The following is a 21,979-nucleotide window of genomic DNA, read 5'->3' on the forward strand; positions in this document are numbered from 1 at the left end:
TTCTGACGGATTTGGCTGTCCAGCAAAAGCGTGTGTGGAAATACACTTGTGCAGTTGGCACAAAATGTTTACAGGGTGCTATAAAGCTGCGTGTTACCTGAGCCCTGGACACATAGTCTGCAACTTCAGATGTGTCTATGCCTAGTGTATACCAACCACCAAAATATCCACTGAGCACAAGACATTTTATAGACGTCTGTGGCCAGCCAAAATGGGCTACAATCTATACAGCTATTCAAGATGTCTACAAAATGTCTGTCTGCCTGTTGGCCCGAATGCATGCTCACAAGCAGGGGGCAACACATTTGCAGTGAAGGAGGACACGCTCCTGGACATGGTGCTGACCATGGCGGACGACGTAGCCCTGGTCCACCAGATGCCTTTTGCCTGTGATAGAAAGGGGTTCCCGGCCATTTTAGAGAAGGTCAGTGGTTCGTCACCATCTCGCAGTGCAGTGGCTCCTGGGCATGTGTTCGCAAATACTCTCGTTCATAAATATTTAAACAAGACAGAGTTACCATCGCATTCGGTATGAGCTGCAACAACATAGGGCTTCACAGTCGAAGGGGCCCCAGGACTGCATGGAGGTGCCGGCATATGAAAAATTTGGTTTAATAAATAGCAGTAATTGGAACAATGTTTAGTTTCCACTTTTTTCTATGTCAGTTGCGCTGTGCAGCCTTGTATCATCATCGACCGAGGGCACCATGAGGAGCTCATAATTAACTCGACTGTACATAGGAACTGAAATGTGGGCGAATTTGTACACAAGCATGTTTGTATTAGTAGCGCAGGGAAGAAGACGACACAAGAAAACATGACAAAACATTCCTGACCAACTTGATACTGTCTGCAGCTCACGTGCTTTTGTGCAAGTGCATGAGCTGTGGCATGTTTTCGCTCTCACTTTTTGGGTTTCTTGTATTCTAAGGGTGCAGTGGGGTGATAGGTAATCTTTTGATGTTTTGGTATTTAAGAGGCGCACGCACCATGATTTGTTTTGCCATTGCTTTTATGTTATGCGATGGTGGTTAAAAAAGCATTTTTTCATCAGGAAAGATAGCTCTTGTCCTGTCCTATTCAATTGTCATCTTCTTCCTTGTGCTATTAAGGCAGACAGGAAGTGTATCCTAACAGTAGAGAAGTTTGTTGCCCCAGTAACCGACAAAGTACAAGCCCTAGGTTCACTTGACTCCCCTTTTCTGTGGTAAGACTTTGCGACTAAGACAAAAACTCTGAAATTAGCCATCTCCCGGGTGATAATTCCACCACACCGATCGCAAGCGCCAACCAGGTTGCCACCTGAGCATTGGCCGATGGGGAAGTGCATTTATGCAAGATATCAAACGTGTTCGAACAAGGGAGTCTCTGGAGCCATCATTTTGACAGGGGGACTTAAAGGGACACTGAGGAGAAAAATTATGAATGCGAAAGAATTACATGCTCCATTACGTAGAAATCCAGGCGTCGATATGACCGAGCAATGGTACCAAAAATGGCCGATGGCCTAAGAGTAAAGACGCGTCAAAGATGCTCGGACTGCTTCAAATTTCTGAGGGAGGTTCCTGTAAACAAAGTAAAAAGAAAATTTGATACATTTCGGTCTGGGTGGGAATCAAATCCGGGCCATCGGGGTGTGAGACGGGCATCCTTTCCCGACGCCACGGTGGCTCTATGGTTCTGGCTTACTAAAGGCGCGTCATTGCACACGTCGCATCGCAGCCATGTGGCTGACTAAAGGTTTCACCAAAGGTACTTGTAATGCTTTCGCATTCCTACATGTAAGCAGTCTCAAGCGTCCCTGCCGGATTATTTCCCTCGTATTCGTAAATTTACTTTTAAAATACAAAAAAATTCCACTCTTTTCAGGCCTGGTAAGTCAGAAAAGACAAAAGAAACAAAGCGGGTGGCGGTGCCACCTTGTAGTTCCCATACTAGCTCACCGCGACTTTATGGATTTTGACGGCATCTGCTGGTGTCTAACTAGTTGTTTATCAATAGAAATGGACTACATTGTGTCCTAAAGGAGTCAAAGATGGCAAGTTTCGAGAACTCTTATTCAGGCGACGGTGGCCCAAGTACGAATAAATACTTTGGAATTCATGACGTCACATTGATCTGCCGGCATGAGGTTCTGGCTTGAAATTTAAAAAAAAATGAAACTTTGACCTTCATTTTCTCTTCGTATAATCAACTTATTATCGTGAAATAAGTGAAAATAGCATTTTCGAAGAATGCTTTATCAATCTAATCTGATATAGTTTTTTTATTTGGGGTTCCTTTAACTTCAGTCAAGCCGTATTTCCGGGCCACAACCGTTTCTGCTTTTCTTGCCAGAGACGAGCCATGCTTGTTACTCTGCCTGCGTCGAGCGTTTGAGTTTCGGCACTTGAATACATTCCTCGATGCTCCCGATTCCTTTCAGTATCATCTGCTTACATAACTGTGCTCAAACTTTGTGTCCCAAGGGAAAGTGCCTTTTATTAGCATTTTGGCAGAACATCAAACATAAACCGCACATATAATACACCTATCGTATCCAGATACAATATGAAATGTGTGTAAAGAAATGAACTTGGGGAGTTCGAGGGTTTAAACAGTGTTGCAGCACCTCGCATCACGACTTCTCTGAGGTCACCTACTCTGACGCGCACGTATGCAGGTCTACTTTGGCACGGCGCACGCGCGCATCTACCTGGCCGCCGACTTTCTGCGCATCAACTGTGCAACGGGAATGTCGGCCTTGATGCGGAAGAAGCTGCTCGACGAGGTGGGCGGCATCAGAGCATTTGGCCACTACTTGGCAGAGGACTTCTTCTTTGCCAAGTCATTTGAAGACAGGTCAGTGTGCTTTGTGTCCAGCTTTCTGTGCATCGTGATAATAAAGCCACCTTCAGTGGTATGTGGTTCTTTTAAAGGACTGCTGACACACTTTAGAGAGATCTAGATTTTTCTTATTTCTTATGCCATTTACTGATTATCGAGTTACTGAAGCTGCAGACAGCAGTAGCAAAGCTGGCAGCAACAGCTTGTGATGTCCAACTACAATCCGTTTGAAACATCTTTGTGTTGCGAGAGTGTTCTTGTCAAATGAAAATCATAAAAGGATTCCATGTCAACAGTTGTGTTGCTGCACATGCTTTACACCAGCAGTTAAACAGAATGTATGCTGGAGATTTTCTGATGAATCTCTGCAACTCTAACATAACAAAAATGTTTCGCTGTCAACATTGAAGCTAACCTGAGGCAATTTATATCAGGTATTTTTGTTTAGACTATGTACAGAATTTTTTTTAATTGCCCATGGTAGGTAGCAGAATTTGAATTCTTCTACTGAATTTCTCAAATGGGCTTAATTTACTTGCTCAAAAAATCAAAATGCATAATTGGCTAGGGTGCCAGTCATGAGCCAAAATGTGATCATCGCTCATGACTAGCTTAAGTCTTAAGATCCCTTAGAGGGTTGAGACGACTAAAAACTCGCTAAATTTAGTGACTTTCTCGCGATGTTACCAACACCTCTTTCCTGTCTGGGGTTGTTTGCTCCAGGGGCTGGAAGATCAGGATCAGCTCCCAGCCAGCGTGGCAGAATTCTGGCCTCTGTGAGGTCGGGCTTTTCCAAACCCGGGTGGCAAGGTGAGTGTTCGTTTGAACTAGCTGCTTCAGGTCATTAGCACGCATTAACATTAAAGCCAATCGAAATAATATCTTGGACCGCGTAAAAAATCCTAATTTCAGATGGTGGATATAGTGCAGCCTCCTTGAAAAATTTTACATTTGAAATAGGAGAGATTAGTTCCAAAAGGCTAACAAAATGCGATTTTGATACTAAAATTTGAAAAAGAAAAAAAGAATGGAAGAAACGAAACACTGCTATTAACGTTTACTCGATGCATGACTTGGAACGTCTACGACCAGTGTGGCTCCTTGGCACGATCTGAGATTAGCAGATGCCTGCGGCTGCCGTAGGTTAGGGGTGTGCAAATATTCGAGTAATGAATCGAATTAGTGTCGTGTTTGATTCGGCCTCCGAATCAAATAGTCACTATTTGTAAATGCAAATAGATTTAGAATATATTTCGAATACAGTCAAACATAGATATACAGAACCCACATATAATGAATTATTGTGTATAACAAACAGCAGTAAAATGCCCTTGAAAATTTTTGTATACTGTTATTTTATATGTTGAATTACCTATATATCAAACTTTTGTTCGTGATCCCCTTCAGAGTCGATATATCCGGGTTCGACTGTATTTAAGAATGTCAACTGCGCCCAATTAAACATACAATTGGAGCAAAAGTACGGTAAATTTTCAACCCCATGGGGCAGTGGCACCTACGGGGGAGTATCGGGTGTTGTAACCACCCCCTGAGGCCAAGTTAACCCCCTCCCCCCACGCATCCAGCCCCACCAGTCCAACATGTACCTTCAGTGCTCTGTTCACATTGTCATTACAATTCGGGAGGTGGCTTGAGGTCAAATTTTCCTGATTAACAAAAACACTCTATCACTGTCTTGTATTTATTCATTCACTCCAAAATTACTTTGAGTAAAACTAAACATTGTCATCATCCTTGGCGTCATTATTATTCCAATTATTAGGCATTTTATTCGCTGTTGGATTCCTTTGGCTAAAGCAAAGAAATTGCATATTATGCAAAGTGCTTGCTCCCCACCACAAAAATTCAACCCCCCCCCCTGGCAGAGATCCTGGGTGTGCTACTGCCCGTGGGCATAGTATAGACGTAAAACATCAGAACTTGTGTAGGGGAGCAGGCTACGTCACTTAGGTGGCCATACTTTACAAGCTTTACATACAGCGATCATTTGCACATTCTGAAGAGTCCTGTGAATGCGAAGGAACTATACTTGTTTGCTCCTAATTCTCCATTTGTGCTTTTAGTAAAAACTCTTCATAACATACTATGTAATTCAATGACAGAAACTTGCTAACTTTAAGAATACTAGAATCTGAAGATCGTTTCATATTAATTGTGATAACGGCTGTTCATTATTCGAAAACTACTTGACATTCAATTTGATTCGTTTCTTGCACTATTCGATTTGTATTCAATTCGGTCTCGAAAATCACTTTACGGACCCCTATCGTAGGTACGCTGAAAAATCTTGGAAACGTGCTCGGATTTAACGTCATCTCCGCTAACCACCAAATGCACGCGTCGTCTGCTCGGGTGCCATTCAAAGGCTGCTAATAAGAAAAATTAGGCAGCTACCAGCGCTGCAGCTTTGCCTGGGTTTCTTAAATAGTAGTACTATATGCATTACTCATTTATGACGCAGATTAGCCAAAGTGAAATTTCAGTGCAGTAGGCCATTAAATTCTGTGTGGAGTTTAACACACAGAAAGTGTGCAGCAGGTGGTGAGGGACAGCATAGTGGAATACTCTGGATTAATGCTGACCGCCTGAGGCTCTTTTACATGCTCCGAAGGTATGGTGCACCAGCGTTCTTGCTTTCCACACAGATCAGAATAGAATAAGGCCGATACGGCCGGGAGTCAAGCCCACGACCATGTGCTCGCTAGCAGAATGCCATAGCCACTGAGCATATACAAATGCCCCATTCGTGTGCATCGCTCGTAACGAAAATTTAAGTGCTAAGTGTATGCCACAGGAAAATAAAATGGGGCATTGACCAACAATGTACGAGTAAAAATAACATTTCAGCTTCCATGCGTCAACAGAAACGTCTTTTTATCAGAACGTAGCCTTAACGTGGTAGCTAAGATACGTATTTTTAAAATGTTTCATCTACGCCTTTCTGTTCAGCGATCTGGGCCGGGATATTATAACGATTCTACTCCAGTGATATCCCGTTTCGCGCGTCTTCAGTTGTCTTAGCGGCGCTCCACCCACGTTGTCAACGGGATCGGCCAGCCTTACAGTGGATGATAAAGAAGGAATAGAATTGAGTGATAGAAGTCGTTACGTTATACTACCTGCGATTTATTTTATTGTCTTATAAATTTTGTTAATGTGTTATTACTTATAATTATGGTCGCTTGGCGCAAACAATGAAGGAGGGAAGGGGACAAGAAAAGCACCAATTATCCTTTTCTCTCCTTCATTGTTTGCGCTATACACTATAATTTCTATGGCCTGCTGAGCAGTACAAACCAACTAGCCCAGCACCAAATACTTTTGTATTACTTATAAGTTGCCATCAAAGATAAGATGGCCCTTGAACCCTGGAAATAAAAGAAACACGCAGATCCATTGCAATGCTGGAATCAAAATGACGTAAGCTAGCAGCCGTAGTGGATGACACAGCCTGGTCGCTTGTCGCTTTTAACTTTCTGCGTCCTGAAGACGAAGCCAACGTAGTACGATGCTTGCCAAGTGAAGGATGATGATGGCAGGTGTTGATGAGGTGTTGATGATGGCAGGTGTGTGCACAGAGGTGTACTGCACACATACCTAAATACATTTGAGGTTTTTGTACCCCCTTTTTCACAGTAGTCGATACCCATTCTGGGGCATTGTCCAAGATTAGGCACATACCCAGTGCCACATAGTAAGTTAGCACCGCAGGTTGTTGGCTACTCAGCAGGACAGCGGCAGCCAGCACCTGCAAAGTGGGGCCAGGAAGAGGCAAAGAAAGGTTTAACCTCTTAAGAAAACTTTTTTTACTTTCTCACAGTGATCACTCTCACCAAGCTAACGTTATCAAGTTATCACTGGGTGCAAGCCGAGCTTGCCGTATCGGAAGCTTCGATAACTCTGCAGTGCATTGTCGAGCCGTTGCGGAACACCGCCGACCGCTCTGGAGTGATGAACCTTGCACTGTCGTCTCGCCATGGCAGGTGGGCCAAGCTTCGGTTTGCCATGCTGCCGCACACCATGCTGCTGGAGCCCCTGTCGGAGTGCATGCTGCTGGGGGCCATGGTGGCATGGGCGACCAGCTTCCTGTTCCAGTGGGACGCCTTCGCCGTGTACCTGCTGCATCTGCTGCTCTGGTTCCTGCTCGACTGGATGCTGCTCAGCGTCGTGCAGGTGCCTGCCCTTTAACTGCCACGACCGTACCAGAAAAATTTCCTACGAGAATTGCTACACTTTGTTTTATACGTAACAGACAACTCTGTGGGAGCTACACAAGTATTTCACTCATGGAAGCCTTATTACACATATCGTAGTGCAGTTCTACACGGAAGCTGTTAAGGGGAGTTCCATGATGGTTTTCGTGCAGCGGCATGATTGATATCAAATGTGAATGCAATGCCAAGTTTGTTGGAGCCCCGAATTCGCTTTAATACATAATGATCAGTGATTAAAAAATAAAAGTTTCGTTGTGTATATCTCACTTGAACAGGCAACAACCTACGTGTGCAGTTTTTTTTAACCAGTAATATGTAAGTTTCATTTTACACGTCTCGTTATACCAGCTCCACATTGGAGATCAGCCAGGAGTTCGTCCAGCTGCAACAGTGGAAGCATAGGCCATCGTGCTGCAATGCAGCCTGCTGGCACGCACTCAGTTTCCTTTTCTGGTACCAGCAAATCTCCTCCCGGGTCGTCACACGCCGCATTCACAGCTATCGCCGCCAACCCTATTGCGATAAACATCTTCACCTATCTGTCGTTTTACAACTGATACGTCTTTGACGTATCTTTGACGTATCAGTTGTCAGATAGACTTGCATCTGTGAAAGAAGAGAACGAATAAGCTCAACTGTATTAGCAATCTGCCTTTCTATTAAATTACCGTGAGAGAAGGCTTGGGTTATCCAGAAAAGAGGCAAAGATAAAAGACTGGTGGCAACGCCACATTGAAGTTCCTGCACTAGCTCACCACTGTGATGTCATGGATTTTGACGAAATCTCCTTAGGCCTAGTTAATCTCTTACCACTAACGATGGACTGCATTGTGTTACAAAGGAGCCATAGGCTGTACTTGGCAATTTTCATGAACTTTTACTGCACCAAAATGGCTAAAGCAAGAAAAAAAATTAGGGGTAGGTGAATACTCGAAGTTTTGAATACGGAGAGTGTTTAATATTCGATTCATACTTGAAAAGGAACTATTTGACATTTTTGAACATTGGAAACTCGCCAAATATTTCGCTGCAACCTACTGTGAAGCCTGGTTACTGTTTTTCGTCTGCAAACAATGTTTCGCTAATTATCAGAAGTGTCGCAATGGAAGAAGTATTCAAATCAATGCAGAAACAAAGTGGGTAATGCACGCTTTGTTTTCAGTTCCGCAGTGAAAGCCTGCATCAGAACTTGTGAATTTTGCTTGGAGTCTGTCGCTCAGCATTTTTGACGGTCTAGCTGTGTATCAGTTTCATCTTTCACACTACTACCAGAAATGTTTTCCTTGCAACAGGCCCTCTTGCATGTTTCTACGGCACACAAGTCCTTCAGCGGCTTTCTTTTCTTTTCCTTTTTCACAACTTCTGCTCAGTTTTTGTCAACCATTTATTTAGCGTTTTTGGAAACCTAGTCATACAGTAGCGTTCTTGGAGAGATTGTTTGCAACCAGGCTCTGGTGTTGGTTGCAAGTTTTTGATGCAATTTTTTCTAACGAAAATGAAATTTTGAAAGTGGAAGTTTGGCATTTGTTCTCTCTTCTAGTAGTCAACCTCTTTTCACTGATTTAAGTATAAGAGAGTTTCGGATGAATATTTTATCAGTCTAAGCTGATTTGGTGTATCTCTTTGGCCTGCCTTAAAAGATATATATTTTTGTTAATTGCAAAGTTTACTCATTTATAGTGCAATAACACTATTTGTTCTGTGTTGGATATATCAAGTACAAGCTTTCTGAGACAAAGTAAATTCAGTTGGGGTTATTGGGGTTATAGCTGGTACAACATCATTCGGTTAGCTGTGCTGGAATTTTTGCACAAGGGACATGGATGACATGGGGAGCAGAGGAAGGGGGGGGGGGGGGGGCTAGATGTAACCCTGGGCTTTGTTAGCCATCGCCCCCTCATGGCCCCGGTGGTGGTTCCTTGGCTCCCTCATCCTTCTCACTCATGCTCTCAGAAAGTTACTTAGGAAAAGAAGGAGATACTGTAGGAAGGATGACACCAAGCAGGATAGTGTACTTAGGTGTGAAGGAAGACAGTGGCAGATTTGTGACCCACCCCTTTTGCCTCTTTGAGTGCCATTAACCGAGCCTACAAAATACAGCTACAGCTGTCATGAGCTCTTGCCCCCGAATGGAAAAGTTGTTATTGCTGGCAATCGTCATCAGTTTTGATAGAATGCATCGGAAATAAAATCTCGGAAACCCGTCTAGCATTCCTCAAAAACCACACAATGAAATTTTTTTGTACTGATTACGCGGTAGCACACGAAACATTAAAAATCGACCCTAAACAAGAGTAAAACGGCCAAACGATGCAACAACAATCGTAGCGGAAATAGTGGATTGTCTTGGCTGTTATACTGTATTCACCAAGCAATGGTTGACAGGTTGATTTCGAATGCCGCCTTGTGGTGAAGAGCATGCAACTTGCACACAATTTCATGTTATTATTCATTGCACATATACTTAATTATAGCACATATTTACAAATTAAAAATGTTATATTGTTATAGGTAGCTAAATTTGCCCCAGAATTTTCTCATATGATTACCATTTGGTCACGTTCCTTTCTGTAACAGAGCCCATGTAGAAACAGCAAAGTGACTTTGCTAAAGCCATGTTTAATTCCGCCAACCGCAGTTAAGCATAACTGTCATTAAGGCTGCCCGTGTAACAGCGGTGTCGCTCTAGTAAACACAAGCGTCCGGAGTGTCAGCCAGCTGTGCTGCTGCATAGCCACGCTGGTTGGTTTAAATGCACCGTATAAATTTAGGGTGTGTTAAGCACAGTGTTTCATTACTTATCGAGTAGATAGTCGCAGGTGAATGAGGAATGGGGCACAAAGCGTTTCTTTGCACCGACAGGAGAACATAATGGCACAGTGGACCGAGGAACACGTGGCGGCCCGCACAGTGGCCAAGTGTCAGGTCATGTCTGGACTTCATGGTGGTTGACAGAGATTGCGAAGAGCCACAGCGTGTGTCATTAGTGGCAAACTTAATTGATCGCAAAGCTTTGCCGTTTCATGAGGTTTACCGACGGTTCCTGTGGCTATCACGATAATTGTACTGTGTATTAAGCCGGCTGTGCTGAGGCTGTTTGTTTTGCTTGTCTCTAACCCCCTTGCCCGCCTTCTGTCCCTTTTGCCTACCTGCTGAAACAGAATGGCCTTCTTCCTTTCAACAAGTGGGAGTTTGTGGTCGCGTGGACATTCCGAGAGTGCGGCGCCCTCTACCTTTTCCTGCACGCCTTGTGGAACCCGACGATTCGATGGCGTGCGGGACTGTATCGGTTACGATGGGGCGGTGCCGTGGAGGTGGTCAAGCCAGACTCTTAGTGACCGCCCTGCTCCCCGACCTCTAGGAAACAAAAAATGTGCCGCGACATAGCACGCAGCTGACTGCCGCTATTGATACAAGATTGCGAACAAAGCAAGGAAAAGAAAAAAGAGTGCCGGCCACGGAAGCTGCGGAAAGTGCCCTTTCTTTACCCGCTGCCGGTCAGCCCCGACCCGCGAGCCTTCTTCCAGCAACGGCAGATTTTTCATTCCTCCGTGGTTCCTCTTCCGCCGGGTGCGCGTCTCGGCTCCCGGGTGGCTCGATTGTTTCTCAGCGAGTCGATGCAACGCAGCGCCTATCGTGTGCTGACTCAATGTCGTGCTGCAACGGAAAGACAGCAGCAAGCAGCAGCCCCTAGTCGGCGGTGCCAGACGTTTTATTGTTTTTCTTTCTTTGTTTTACTTCAAGTGCCGGGAGCTCGTGCTGGTTGCGCGTTTCAACGGCAAGACTGGATTACAAGTGCGTCGCGAGCAAGTGTGCGTGTGTGTGTGTGTGCCAGACCTACGTGTGTTTTGTACATAGAATGAAAGGAACTTGTAGCTCTTTACTCTTTCCCTGAACCCTCTCTCTTGTCTAAGATTTTTTTTTCTCTCTCTCTTTTTTCCCTCTTGTTGTTACATTTGGTTGGCATCGTTTCCTTCACACTTTTGTTTGGACTCATCATGTATCTCTGGGACCGAAGAATGTGACGTACTTTCACCGTGAGACACACAAACCGTTGGTGCCAGAACATTGTTGCCACTCCAAGATTTGTCCACGAACATCGCATTCCTTTTCCCTCCTCCTTTTTTTTTTATATGCCATGTCTTGTTACTTCCTCAGTGACTTTTTAACTGAACCTGAGGTCGAGCCTCGCGTATGCGTTGTTTCTGTTTCCATTGTTTGTTATTCCTTGTGGGTTTGTTGGTTGCTTGTTGTTTTGAGTAAAGAAAAAGACCTGACCATGCCTTTTTCTTTCTTGAAGCACAGTGTACAGCCTTAGAAAAAAAAAATCAACCGCCTACAAACTCGCAAAGGCTAATAGACTACGATGGCTTTTATTGTATGAAAGATAATGGAAATGGAGTCTTAGATGCAAAGAACAATGGAGTTTTGCAATGGTCCTGGTAGTGCCAGGAAAAAGAAATGTGCTTTTGAGTGATGTTCTCGTGACGTCATGCGTTGCTGTATATACATAGTATAAACAAAGTGACCAAGGAGCTTGTTGGTGTGTGCCATTAAGTGGCACTTTTCGTTTTGCGATGGAACAATGTCTCAAGAGAAAGTTGGATAGTGTGCTGGAAGTATTTAGTTTTCTTTTTTTTTTTTTACATTGGCACTGCGTATTGTCTTCGCAGACATTATTTATTCTAAGTGGCGAACGTTCAAGCCCAACACAAATGCTGCAGTGGGTTTCCAACGGAACAAAGAATTGTACCACAGAGGTTGTCTTTCGCCCCCTACTGTTTTGGCAGGATGTAGTGTCTGAAATTTCTGCATCGATTTCTCATGATTAGGCTCGATTTGGCTGTTTCGATGTGATGCTCGGACTGACATGCTGGCTTCATTTGAAGGACAAATGGAAGAAAATAGATTGTCTGGTCAGGCAGGTAGTGTCTACAGGTACACGTCAAAGTGAACACTGCTCTAGTCAGAAATTACGTGCGACAGTTTTGAATCGATAAGTGGATACTTCAAAACTGGCATTGCTGCATCGAATGGGACAAGTGGGTCTGATAAAACAATAATTGTGAGGAATTTAGGCAGATAATAAGCAGTATTGCAATGTCCTCTCTTCTTGCTGCTATCTCTTGTAATGGCAACTGTGACGACACATTCCTTGGGACCGGAGTTGTTGCGCAGTTTTGTTTTTGTCTCTCTATTGTACCTCCACGTGGGTCTTCCACTACACGCTTCAATTTCTGTTCAGTAACAGCACTGCATTGTCTTGCAATGCAGCAGCCCTGTTTCAGGTAATCTTCTGGCAAACTGCAACATGCACTTTAATTCGGATGCAGGCGTTAAACGCTGACAATTTCTTTTAACATTAGGTTGGGTTAGTGCACTCGTCATGCACATGATGGATGTGCCTGCTGCGCTCGCTACGCTTTGCAGCAGTCGTAAATGTGTACAGATTGCAGCATGTTCCTGTTATCTATCACTAAGGCTTCCTTTTTCACAACAAGACATGAAAGACAGTTTCACAATACTTGGCCAACAAGGCACCAATGGCCAGCCTGCTATTATTTTTGCCGGTGAGACCCTGATCCAAGCTCTTGCCACAACCGCGCACACTTCCACAGATAAGCAGACCCACAGACCAAAGCAGACTGCGTAACTTGTCTGGACCCTCTTTTTCATTGTCTGTATTTTGTCTCCCGAAAGCATGAAGTGTTTCTTCCGGAAACTTTACATCGAGTCTGTTTGTAATAAGCGACCTTTCTACTGAGCTTTGTATACATGGGCTTTTACAGCAAAAAAAGTAATAATAAATGTCGTTTTGCTGCTGCTTCAGCAGGCTCTAACTGCTACCTGTAAAAGCGCAGCAAGAAAGGAACTGTTAGTTTCAAATGACACAATAACTTTACCCACTGACTGTAATAGAAGACTTGCGTGAAGCCTCTTGCAGGTGCCGTTTCAGAAAGCATAGCACATTTCAGCAAATGCACAGCCTACATAGATTGAATGGCATGTAGTGGCAGTCCCAGATTTTTTTATGTCAAATGAATTTGCAAGCAAACCTGCAGTCATCTCGCAGTAATTCAGACTCTGGCCATTCAAAACTCCGAGTAATTTAGAATAATCAAAAACGTTTGGTTGACCTGCTTGTCTTTAGTAGGATTTGGATTTAGTGGGATTTGGAAACGAGATTATTAAATTTTGTGGCTTCCTAGGGCATGGCAACATCATCAAAATGGCTGGTGAGAGAGAAATCTATGAGCAATAACTTGAGTTGGGATTTGCAAGAGCAGAAATACATCCCCGAGAAGACATTTATAAATAGTCAAAACGAGTGCACATTGGACATGCAAGCTTCCTTGCGTGGTGAAGCATGCCACTTGAGCTAAATGCCCACAACCCTGTTGCATGTTTGTAGTTCCGACATCTCGGGTGTGTGAGCTGCAGTGGCCGTCAAGTAAAACCCCGACCTGTCACTCGCTGCTATAAGTTGCCTTGTTTGTGCGATAACTTTTCAAAAAGTTCCTATATTAGCCCCTAGACCTTTTATGACTTGTTCATGTTTGGTCAATTCAAGTGATAATTTGCAGGAGTTTGAGTTTTTGCAAGTCGGCTGCAAGTACAAGCAAAATTGTGCTTCTGCACAAGTTCATGCATTCGCCCTTGGGTTTGAAAAAAAGTTAGATTTGTAAGGGCGCTACGTATTGTCACAGAAAGCTAAAATTTAGGCTGTTCTGCAAAAGAATGGCTCTTCGGCCTTTGGCATCTTGTTACTCGAGGGCAAAACGAAGGAAGTGAAAACTAGCCTACCTTCTTTGCTACAGGGCAGATGGCAAGACTTTAGATTTTTGTTCGATACATGAGCGCTGCCTTTCCGAAGCCCATGAGCCTGCTTGTCAACATATCGCGTGAGTCCTCACGCATACGCGCTCAAACTTTGTGCAAGAGCCATGTTGTAATCAAAACTACTTCCTAGTGGTGGGACGGGAGAAGCCACAATCCCGAGCACCGTGCATAATTTATGGCACAGACATGGCTTATGGTAACGTTGAACAAAAAAAACTGCGGCGCGTGTTGTTTGCCACAGGCAAACTTAAGTCTGTCTCATTGCCATGCAAGGACTACATTGAATCCTGCTTTCCACACTCTGTAAAACAGTCAGTTCAAGAGTGTCTGTTGTGTATTCTTTTAATCCTGCATTTCAACTGAGGTATATCAGTTTGTTTCTCATTTAATTTAAGAGTATCTCTGTGCTCTCGTAAAGCAAACAACTGCGGGAAACTTGCCTATAGCATTTTCTTGTCGTCATAGACCAGTAGGCTTACGTACACCAAACAGGCTGTTCCCAGTCAGCTCAATCCCAGGTTCCACAACCTCTAGGAGCACCCTCTGTCACTGCCTAGTTACCAGTACTGTCTGCCCAGACACTCTTGTTTAGCTGTCGTTTCCATAACGAGTGTAACTGCCACATTGCTAGCCAACTGGATACTGGCCTGTTTGGTGCATGTGTTGTTGTCACCTTTTCAGTATGACCTCTTCACTGTACATTTAAGGCTTCAGGAAGTTATGTAATCCTGATCAATTGCAGTTTACCACAAGAGTTCAGTTTCTTTTATACCCTCTCACGCAAAAGAAGATATTCAATGGGACTCCAGCATCTGCTTTCGCTGAAATGTGAAGCCTTTCATAGATAGACTGCTTAAACACTGAATGATCTGGAAGAAACTTCAGATGCTATTGGCTAACTTTCGTCGCAAATTTTATATTTCTTTGGTAAAAAAAATGTTCCATCCTTCCAGGTTAATGGGTGTATGCAATAACTGTTTAATGGAACGGTGCGACCTTGGACAATGCAAATTGCTCCCATGAACACATCTGCTGCCCCTGCTGTCAACTGCTGTTCTTTCTGGGCTGTCTATAAATCCATGGTTTATATTGGACCCCTAAGAAAATGTCAGCTTCACGTTTCTGTAGGCCTGAGAGAAGCTTCCAATAAGCTAGCCGATGACCATGTCGAACGTGCACTAATACACCGGAGCACTACCCACTATCTACAGTGGGTAGTGCGCTGGGTAGGGTTCAGTACTACCCATTGTCTACACTCTACAGTATGTAGTACTGAGCCCTATTTGACATATAGTGTGATATGCCGTAAGCTTGCACTTTCCTGGTTCCATTTGACAAATAGGAAATGCTGCATCTCAGTATGAACAACTGCTTTGTTACTCACAGATGGTTAATGTCGGTGCGCCTTCTATTAACAGGAGATTTTGTGCAGTGTCAGTACTCTGGACTTCCACATTCGGCTTGGAAATCGTATCAGCATCTGCAGCTGTGCCCGATATTCTACAGGCGACAGCTGACTGGCATTGCAGCTTTTGTGCACAGTCTCCTTCGGCGCTTTCCGCCTTTCTTTACAACGAAGCATTATGTCACTTTGCATTGCCCAAGGTTTTGCACACTGCAGCCCTGTTGGTCCTTTAGTAATGAGCAGTTTTGTTGGAGCCATTGGTTTGTGCTTTTGATGTGATAGCAGTAGAGAGAATGGTGTCCTTGAAATGAATTGTGCTTTGCTTTCCTTTCTTTTTTTTCTCTCTCTCTCACGTAGCTCTGGTAGTGCAAAGCTGGAGCAGAAGACTGCCAGCAGCCACTAATAAATTAATTGTGCCCGTTTCATAATAAACTGCAGTTTGGCATCCAATCTCTGCTCTAGCTCTGCTCTGAGCAGAGCTGCAACACTTTCGTCACATTCTTTGAGGATTCATTTGCTCGTAAGCAGTGTGTTCGTGTTTCAGGATCTCTCCTGCTAAGACGATACTGTATTGCTTTTTACCTTGCGTCGCGTAAGGCCTGTGCTTTTTCATATGGCAACTGTGCCCAATGTTGCCGCCTCGACAAGTGGCGTTACTGTGAAAGACAATGAAAGTGGGGCAGGGAGGGGGTATCAAGTTTTCTAATTGACCAGTACTACCATTGCATTGTTCTTGATTTCAAGCATTTTTTACAAGACTCAGCCCAAAGTGCTTTTTGTTATTGCAGCAAGCAAACAAAGGTGACAAATAAACAAAGTATAAAAAATAACGGCTAATTTTGTGGCGTCCATCTCTCTCACTGAGTGTCCTTGGTGCGCGAGTGTGAGTTTGTCAGTGCCATAGCATGGAAGTAAGGCCAACCTCTCCAACATAAACTGTATTGTGACATCATAGCTGTGCATGTTCGACCCATTCAGTATGTGCTTCGACATTCCATTTGCTGTTTCCTTTATTATTTCTGTCCCTACCAAAGGTAGACATGCACATTGTCACTGGTGCAAATGAAGTATACCATATCATGAACTTTCAAGATATTGGTCCTTACACAGCTGTCAGTTTTCTTGTTTTGTTTTTTTCTTCACAAAAAAGAGCACTTGAATGGTGCCATCAACAAACACAGGCTCATCAGAACTCAAAGGTTGAAGAACCTTCTCCATGCAGCGTAGAGGATCATTAAAGCTACCTTGGCGTACAGAACTTTATGAACATTTCTTGCCTGATATTTTGTTAAAGCTGAATCCTCCATGCAAGCTACCCATCCAAGGCTAAATAAATTGGTATGGCAGAAAGAACAAGAGAAAGCTTTCTTGCAAAGCAACAAGCTTCTGACCAGCCCACCTATATCCTGCTGTACTACGACCCCTGCAAAGTAACGGTGAAAGCAGTGGGTTTGCGACCAAGAAGAAAGAAGTGACGAGACATGCTTGGTACTGAGGGCAAGCTCCTGCAAAGGCTTCGTGCCAGCAACCTGCAGGGTTACTGCAGTTTTGTGTTGGGCATGTCGACACAAGGATGTAGGCAGTGCCTCGGTCTTGCTGCTACGGACAACTCCAATAACTGGTGAATGGTAAAATGGAGGCCCTCGAAAACACTTGCGGCTGCAGTGCAGTGGAACTGTCCAACAGTTTGGCCTTGCCGCCCGGTTGCGTTACGTGGACTAACAGTACTGGTGTGCTGAACCCGGTGACAAGTTCTCTTGAGCAAGTCACTCCCCAAGTAAACTGCGCATAAATTTTACCTATTAGTTGCTTTGTTCCTTGTGTGTAAATAGTTCCCTTCTATCCTCGATCATCTCTCCCTGTCCTTCATTTCCCCTACCCCCATCGCCCCACAGCTGACCACAGTTCAGGTGTCGGCAGCCAATATAGTTACAGTGCGCTTAGCAGTAATTTCCTTCCCTTCTGTTTCCTTTGTGTATTATTTATTTTACTAAACAGCCAGTTGCATACGAACAAAGGAGCTTCCCTCAGCTGTCGGACTTCTCATAGCGGTGTTGGTGCAGTGCTGGTGTACTTCTGCGATGTAGTGGAATGCCCTGCGGCCTTTGCCTCACGATGACTGCTCCCTGCTGTGAACTACAGGTGGCTGGACTGAGAAGCCTTGGCCTTGATTTCTGGACTGAGCAAGTTCGATCAGCGTCTGTGGGGAACTACTGTCTACTGCAGTTACAAAACATTGCTAGGCTTGAGACGAGGTGTGCCTTCCCAAGGCTCTGAGCAGGTTATGGATGGCCACTAACTCTTTGAAACTACCAGTTCACACTCACCTACAGGCCAGGAAACCTCGCTGAAGGCCTCGCCAGGCTTCCTCCTCCAACAAGTTTTGCACCTGAATACAACGCTAGCAGGCATACTCGTGTTGGAACAAGCATGCCCTGGTGTGTTGTCATCAGCAACCACTGCCCTCATGATGAGAAGAGATGCCCTGGACACACACTTACAGTCAACTGCAAAAATTTACGGACCATGGGATCTGAGAAAATGCTGAATTTCTCTGCAGCCTCAGAAATCAGCAAAATTTGATTTCTGGCCTGTACCAGTACGTGCAAACAACATAACATCGTATGGTTTTACTGGTTACAGTAATAAAACTGCTCAGAAATTTGTTTTCTCAGATTCCCCCAGTTGAAAAGTTTTGCAGCTGACTGTACATATCATTCTCACAGGAACTTCCTCACCACTATCAGGGGAGTTGGCGTCCTTCACAGCTCAGTGAACTCCGCTTTCATGATAGCTGTCCATTGTGGGGTTCACATGTGTCCATTAGAAATGCACTGCAGTCACAATAAGTACTACTTCTGCATCCAGGCTAATCTCTTGTAAGTGACCACAAGTTGTTATGCGTTGGCTAGGAACTGACGATGCCATTACAAACAACGTAACAGACTGCGCTGAGGGCCAAGATCACTAGAAATGAGCAAGAAGAATCAAGGAAAAAAACGCTTAACCTTGCACTCGGCTGCGCATCGCTTAAAACAGCAAAGCTGGGTGATCGTAGCCCAGCATTTTCCGGAAGTGCGCGCAAGCTTTTCATCTTATTACTCATGATGATGATAATTTCTTTTCGCACGTCTCAGACTTGCGGCCGTCACTGCGCGTTGCATAGTGCAGCTTGCAGCACCGACACCGCGTTGCAATGCCGACACCGTGTTTTTATTTTTTGTTAGCACCGTAGGAGGTCAAGAGACAGCAAATCCTGTTTGGCAGGAAACTAACAAATGCCAGAAATAGGTCTAGATAAATTTGTACAATAAAATGCAAGAAGCCACTTGTTCAGAAAGTGCTGTTTACCAGTGCCTGACCACGTGCAGAATGACTTGCACAGTGCAAGTGGAGCATTGCGTTATCACCAAATGAATTGAGCATAAAAGATCACTGAGCGATGTTTCTTGCCTGTACACTTCACCCGGTGTGGGTGCAGTCCTGTGTTTGAAAAACCAAAGATTTTGTACCGCAATAAGAGTAGGCATGCACGGTTAGCCATTGAGGCATACCATATAAATATTAATGTAGAATTAATACAAGTAGAACGTCAGTCATATTGCATGACACCAAGGTTTTGTACCTTGATAAACGTTTGACAGGCTGTACTTGATTTGTTTGCTTTCATATTGCCGGGCGCATGCCTGTTGTTCGTGTATATTATAGGGAATGCTTTGCGAATAAAAATTAGTTGCGAGTCAGTGCCTGTGTTTTGTGCTTTACCTTAAAGGTGCTTCTTCTTTGCTCAATGCGCTGTTGTAGCAGTCTCCGAAAACAGGGTAAGTTTTGATTAGGTTTCATGACCATGGACACAAATCACATATACCAAGGGTCTCAAACATGCAGCAGCTGTTGCATACAGGCCGTGCAGCTAGCATTTTCTCTGTTAGCGTCCACACATCACTAAAATTGCTTGACCCTACAGATTTTAAGGGACAAAGTAAACTAGTTTCTCCTGATGTGGCTATTGAGAAAGCTAGTTCGTTTCTTTACGAAACGTCGCTTCAGGCACTGAAGCACAAAGTTAACTGGAACGCCAATGCATTTCTCCGCAAATTTCGAGAATTAATATCCCAAAACTGGTGTCATCCCGAGAATTCATTGCAAGTGGATCCGCCTTGCGAACTCCACGGCTACAATTTGTAAATTGCAATATGGGCCATCAGGTAATTAGTTAAAAACTTAATTAGTGAATTTTTGTTGATTAGGCGATTATGCATTTCAATTTTTTGTGCATGTACTGTCCGCCTCTTCAAGTAGACCAGCTCATTAACTAGAATGGGGCTATCTGCCACAGGCAACCTTAAATAAATTTTGAAAGTGTTCGCTGAAACACCCTGTATATGTACATGGAATCTAGAGCGAGATTGTCATGTGTAGTGTAACTAACTAGACCATGACGGCATCTAAAATACAAAAGCTTCTTTAAGAGAACTATCGTGTGGTCAGTAGTCCATGGCCATGAATAGGTATGTCATAATCAACCAGATCCACACAATGTGACGAAGAGAACATGCACATGAATCCATTCCAAGTGGTTCCTGCGCAAGGGCATACTCAATCGGCATACTCAGGTGCATACCTCGCAGTTGCGGTAAAAAAGAAAAGACAAAAAACTGTGATGCTTTCCTCACTTTCTAAAAAAGACAATTTTACTCTTTTAACCTCAAAAGACAATGATAAGGGGAAAAGAGTGTGGTATACATTGCTACCCTGGTTGACTTACCAGTGTTTTTTGCCGAGTCTGTCAGGTACGTATGCGCTTCAGTATGCCGATCGAGTATGGCCGTTCGCAAGAACCACTCGGAATGGATTCATGTGCATGTTCTCTTCATCACGTTGTGTGCATCTGGTTCATTATGACCCCACTGTGCAGCTGTGACGAAGAGGCGGCCAAATTTAATTGGTTAAGCACAATTGCAAGCGTCTTACAAAATTTAGAAATGATTATGAGTACTGTGGCCATAATTTTCATTTATTCCTCCATGATAACGGATATGTTCAGGTGGCAAACACATATTACTTTCTGTGCAGCTTTGTAGGTTCCACATGTGGAAAGCGGAGCGGACACCAAAAGCCACCAATAAACTATGCTCCTGCCTCAAGTGTTGAGTACTCAGGCAGGCACAGGGCGGCTTTGTAGCGATGCCTTCCACGCGGTTCCATGCCACTCTTCAACCACCGTTCACGGTAGGCCTGATCGCATTGATAACGCGCGCGGGTGTAGCATGGATCTGACCACGGACGAAGCGCGATAAGCATCGAAGAAGGCATCGTTACAAAACCGTGGCTTTGGAGAAGGCACGCGCGCTCTGCCTATAATTATTATTTTTTTTTTTCCTGTCTGTCCATACACGAATCGCAGCTAGGGTGCTGTTGCAGCTTGATGCAAGTATGGTGCAGCCTGGAAGACAGGTGCACTTCCGGGCACTTATTTTTCGGGCCTCCGTTTCAATGGGCCCTATCAGTCTTCAAAGCAGCAGGCAATGGTCCAGGTCTCGTAGCCCTGGCATTCGAAAGTGCATTCACTTTCAGAGGGCGGCCAACGGTCCGCTTGTTTGACGAATGTTAATTGAACAAATTGTAATACATACCAAAACGCTAAAAGAAAAAAAAAAGAAAAAGAAAAAAAAAAAACTTACTAGGGGGCACCCGGGTTTGAACCGGGGACCTCTCGATCTGCAGTCGAATGCTCTACCACTGAGCTATACCCCCGAGCACGCATGGCGCACGTTTTATACGCTATATCAAAAGTTTCTATTTGCGTTCTCGGGTGGAACTTTGCAACGACTTATTTTGTTCCGTGTATTTAGTGCTTTCTTTAATATTCCATCAAGATAGTAGTCAATCTCCGGCATTCCGGTCATTGAGGACGGGCGAGAGGAGTGCAAAAAGGCGCTTGACGCCTGTTCATTTTAAGCAGTTTTGTAGGTTCTCTCACAGCAGACGCACAGCAACAATGCATGCATTAGAAGTTCGCTGAAAAGCCTGCAAGGCGAAATCGCACCGCACCAGCTACGTTGCAGAATGCCCGCTGCATCAATGTTCTTTAAGTCCCATTCAAGTCACCACGATATCGATCGAGTGACACAACTACAGGTAATGTACATTATTCATTACTTGGGACCTAATTACGACCTGTGTAACTCTAAAGAGTTCTTAAGAACTGTATGTTCCCATAAAGCTAATGCCATGCACGTACCATGGGTAACCCACGACCTCCTATAGAGGAGGTCGTGGGGTAACCACAGGGCATGGGACGTACACACACACACACCGGCGCCTTTTTCTCTCATGCAATATATTCGTGGTTACGCTCTGCTGCCGCAAATCACCTTGACCATATATTTTTAAAGATAAAGCAACCATACTTAATGAATTAAATAGCCATGTTTTCAATAGTTCTAAACTTCCCCGGATGATACATAAATTGAGTGATCAACTGGGAGTGTAAAAAACGTAATCGAAGCTCCTGCGGCAGTCTGTGGTGAGCAAGGAGGTTGAGCGGCTAGCTGTCGATGTAAGTAGTACATATAGTCCATAAGGTATATAAGCATGATCACTAATATCCATTGGACGTACCACAGAAGACCAAATATCCAAGACATTTAACGACGTCTAAGTGTTCCAC

At 44.2% G+C, this 21,979-nt stretch overlaps 1 protein-coding gene and 1 non-coding gene across 2 annotated transcripts in view; one reads left to right on the top strand and one right to left on the bottom strand.

Moving 5' to 3' along the window:
• The window catches only part of LOC119433404 (ceramide glucosyltransferase-like), a 69,536-nt gene extending 53,400 nt beyond the window's left edge, over positions 1-16,136 (top strand). The window contains exons 5-9 of the mRNA XM_037700594.2: positions 312-424; positions 2,663-2,841; positions 3,550-3,636; positions 6,831-7,020; positions 10,223-16,136. Of these exons, the coding sequence (XP_037556522.1) occupies positions 312-424; positions 2,663-2,841; positions 3,550-3,636; positions 6,831-7,020; positions 10,223-10,396 (743 nt within the window). The 3' untranslated portion in view covers positions 10,397-16,136. The remainder of the gene's footprint in view (positions 1-311; positions 425-2,662; positions 2,842-3,549; positions 3,637-6,830; positions 7,021-10,222) is intronic.
• A 4,855-nt stretch (positions 16,137-20,991) lies between these two features.
• Trnac-gca (transfer RNA cysteine (anticodon GCA)) lies at positions 20,992-21,063 on the bottom strand. Its single transcript has one exon. It is a non-coding gene; the product is annotated as a tRNA-Cys (tRNA).
• Positions 21,064-21,979: the final 916 nt, after the last annotated feature.

The sequence above is a fragment of the Dermacentor silvarum genome, chromosome 11 (assembly GCF_013339745.2).
Source record: "Dermacentor silvarum isolate Dsil-2018 chromosome 11, BIME_Dsil_1.4, whole genome shotgun sequence".
Classification (NCBI taxonomy): domain Eukaryota; kingdom Metazoa; phylum Arthropoda; class Arachnida; order Ixodida; family Ixodidae; genus Dermacentor; species Dermacentor silvarum.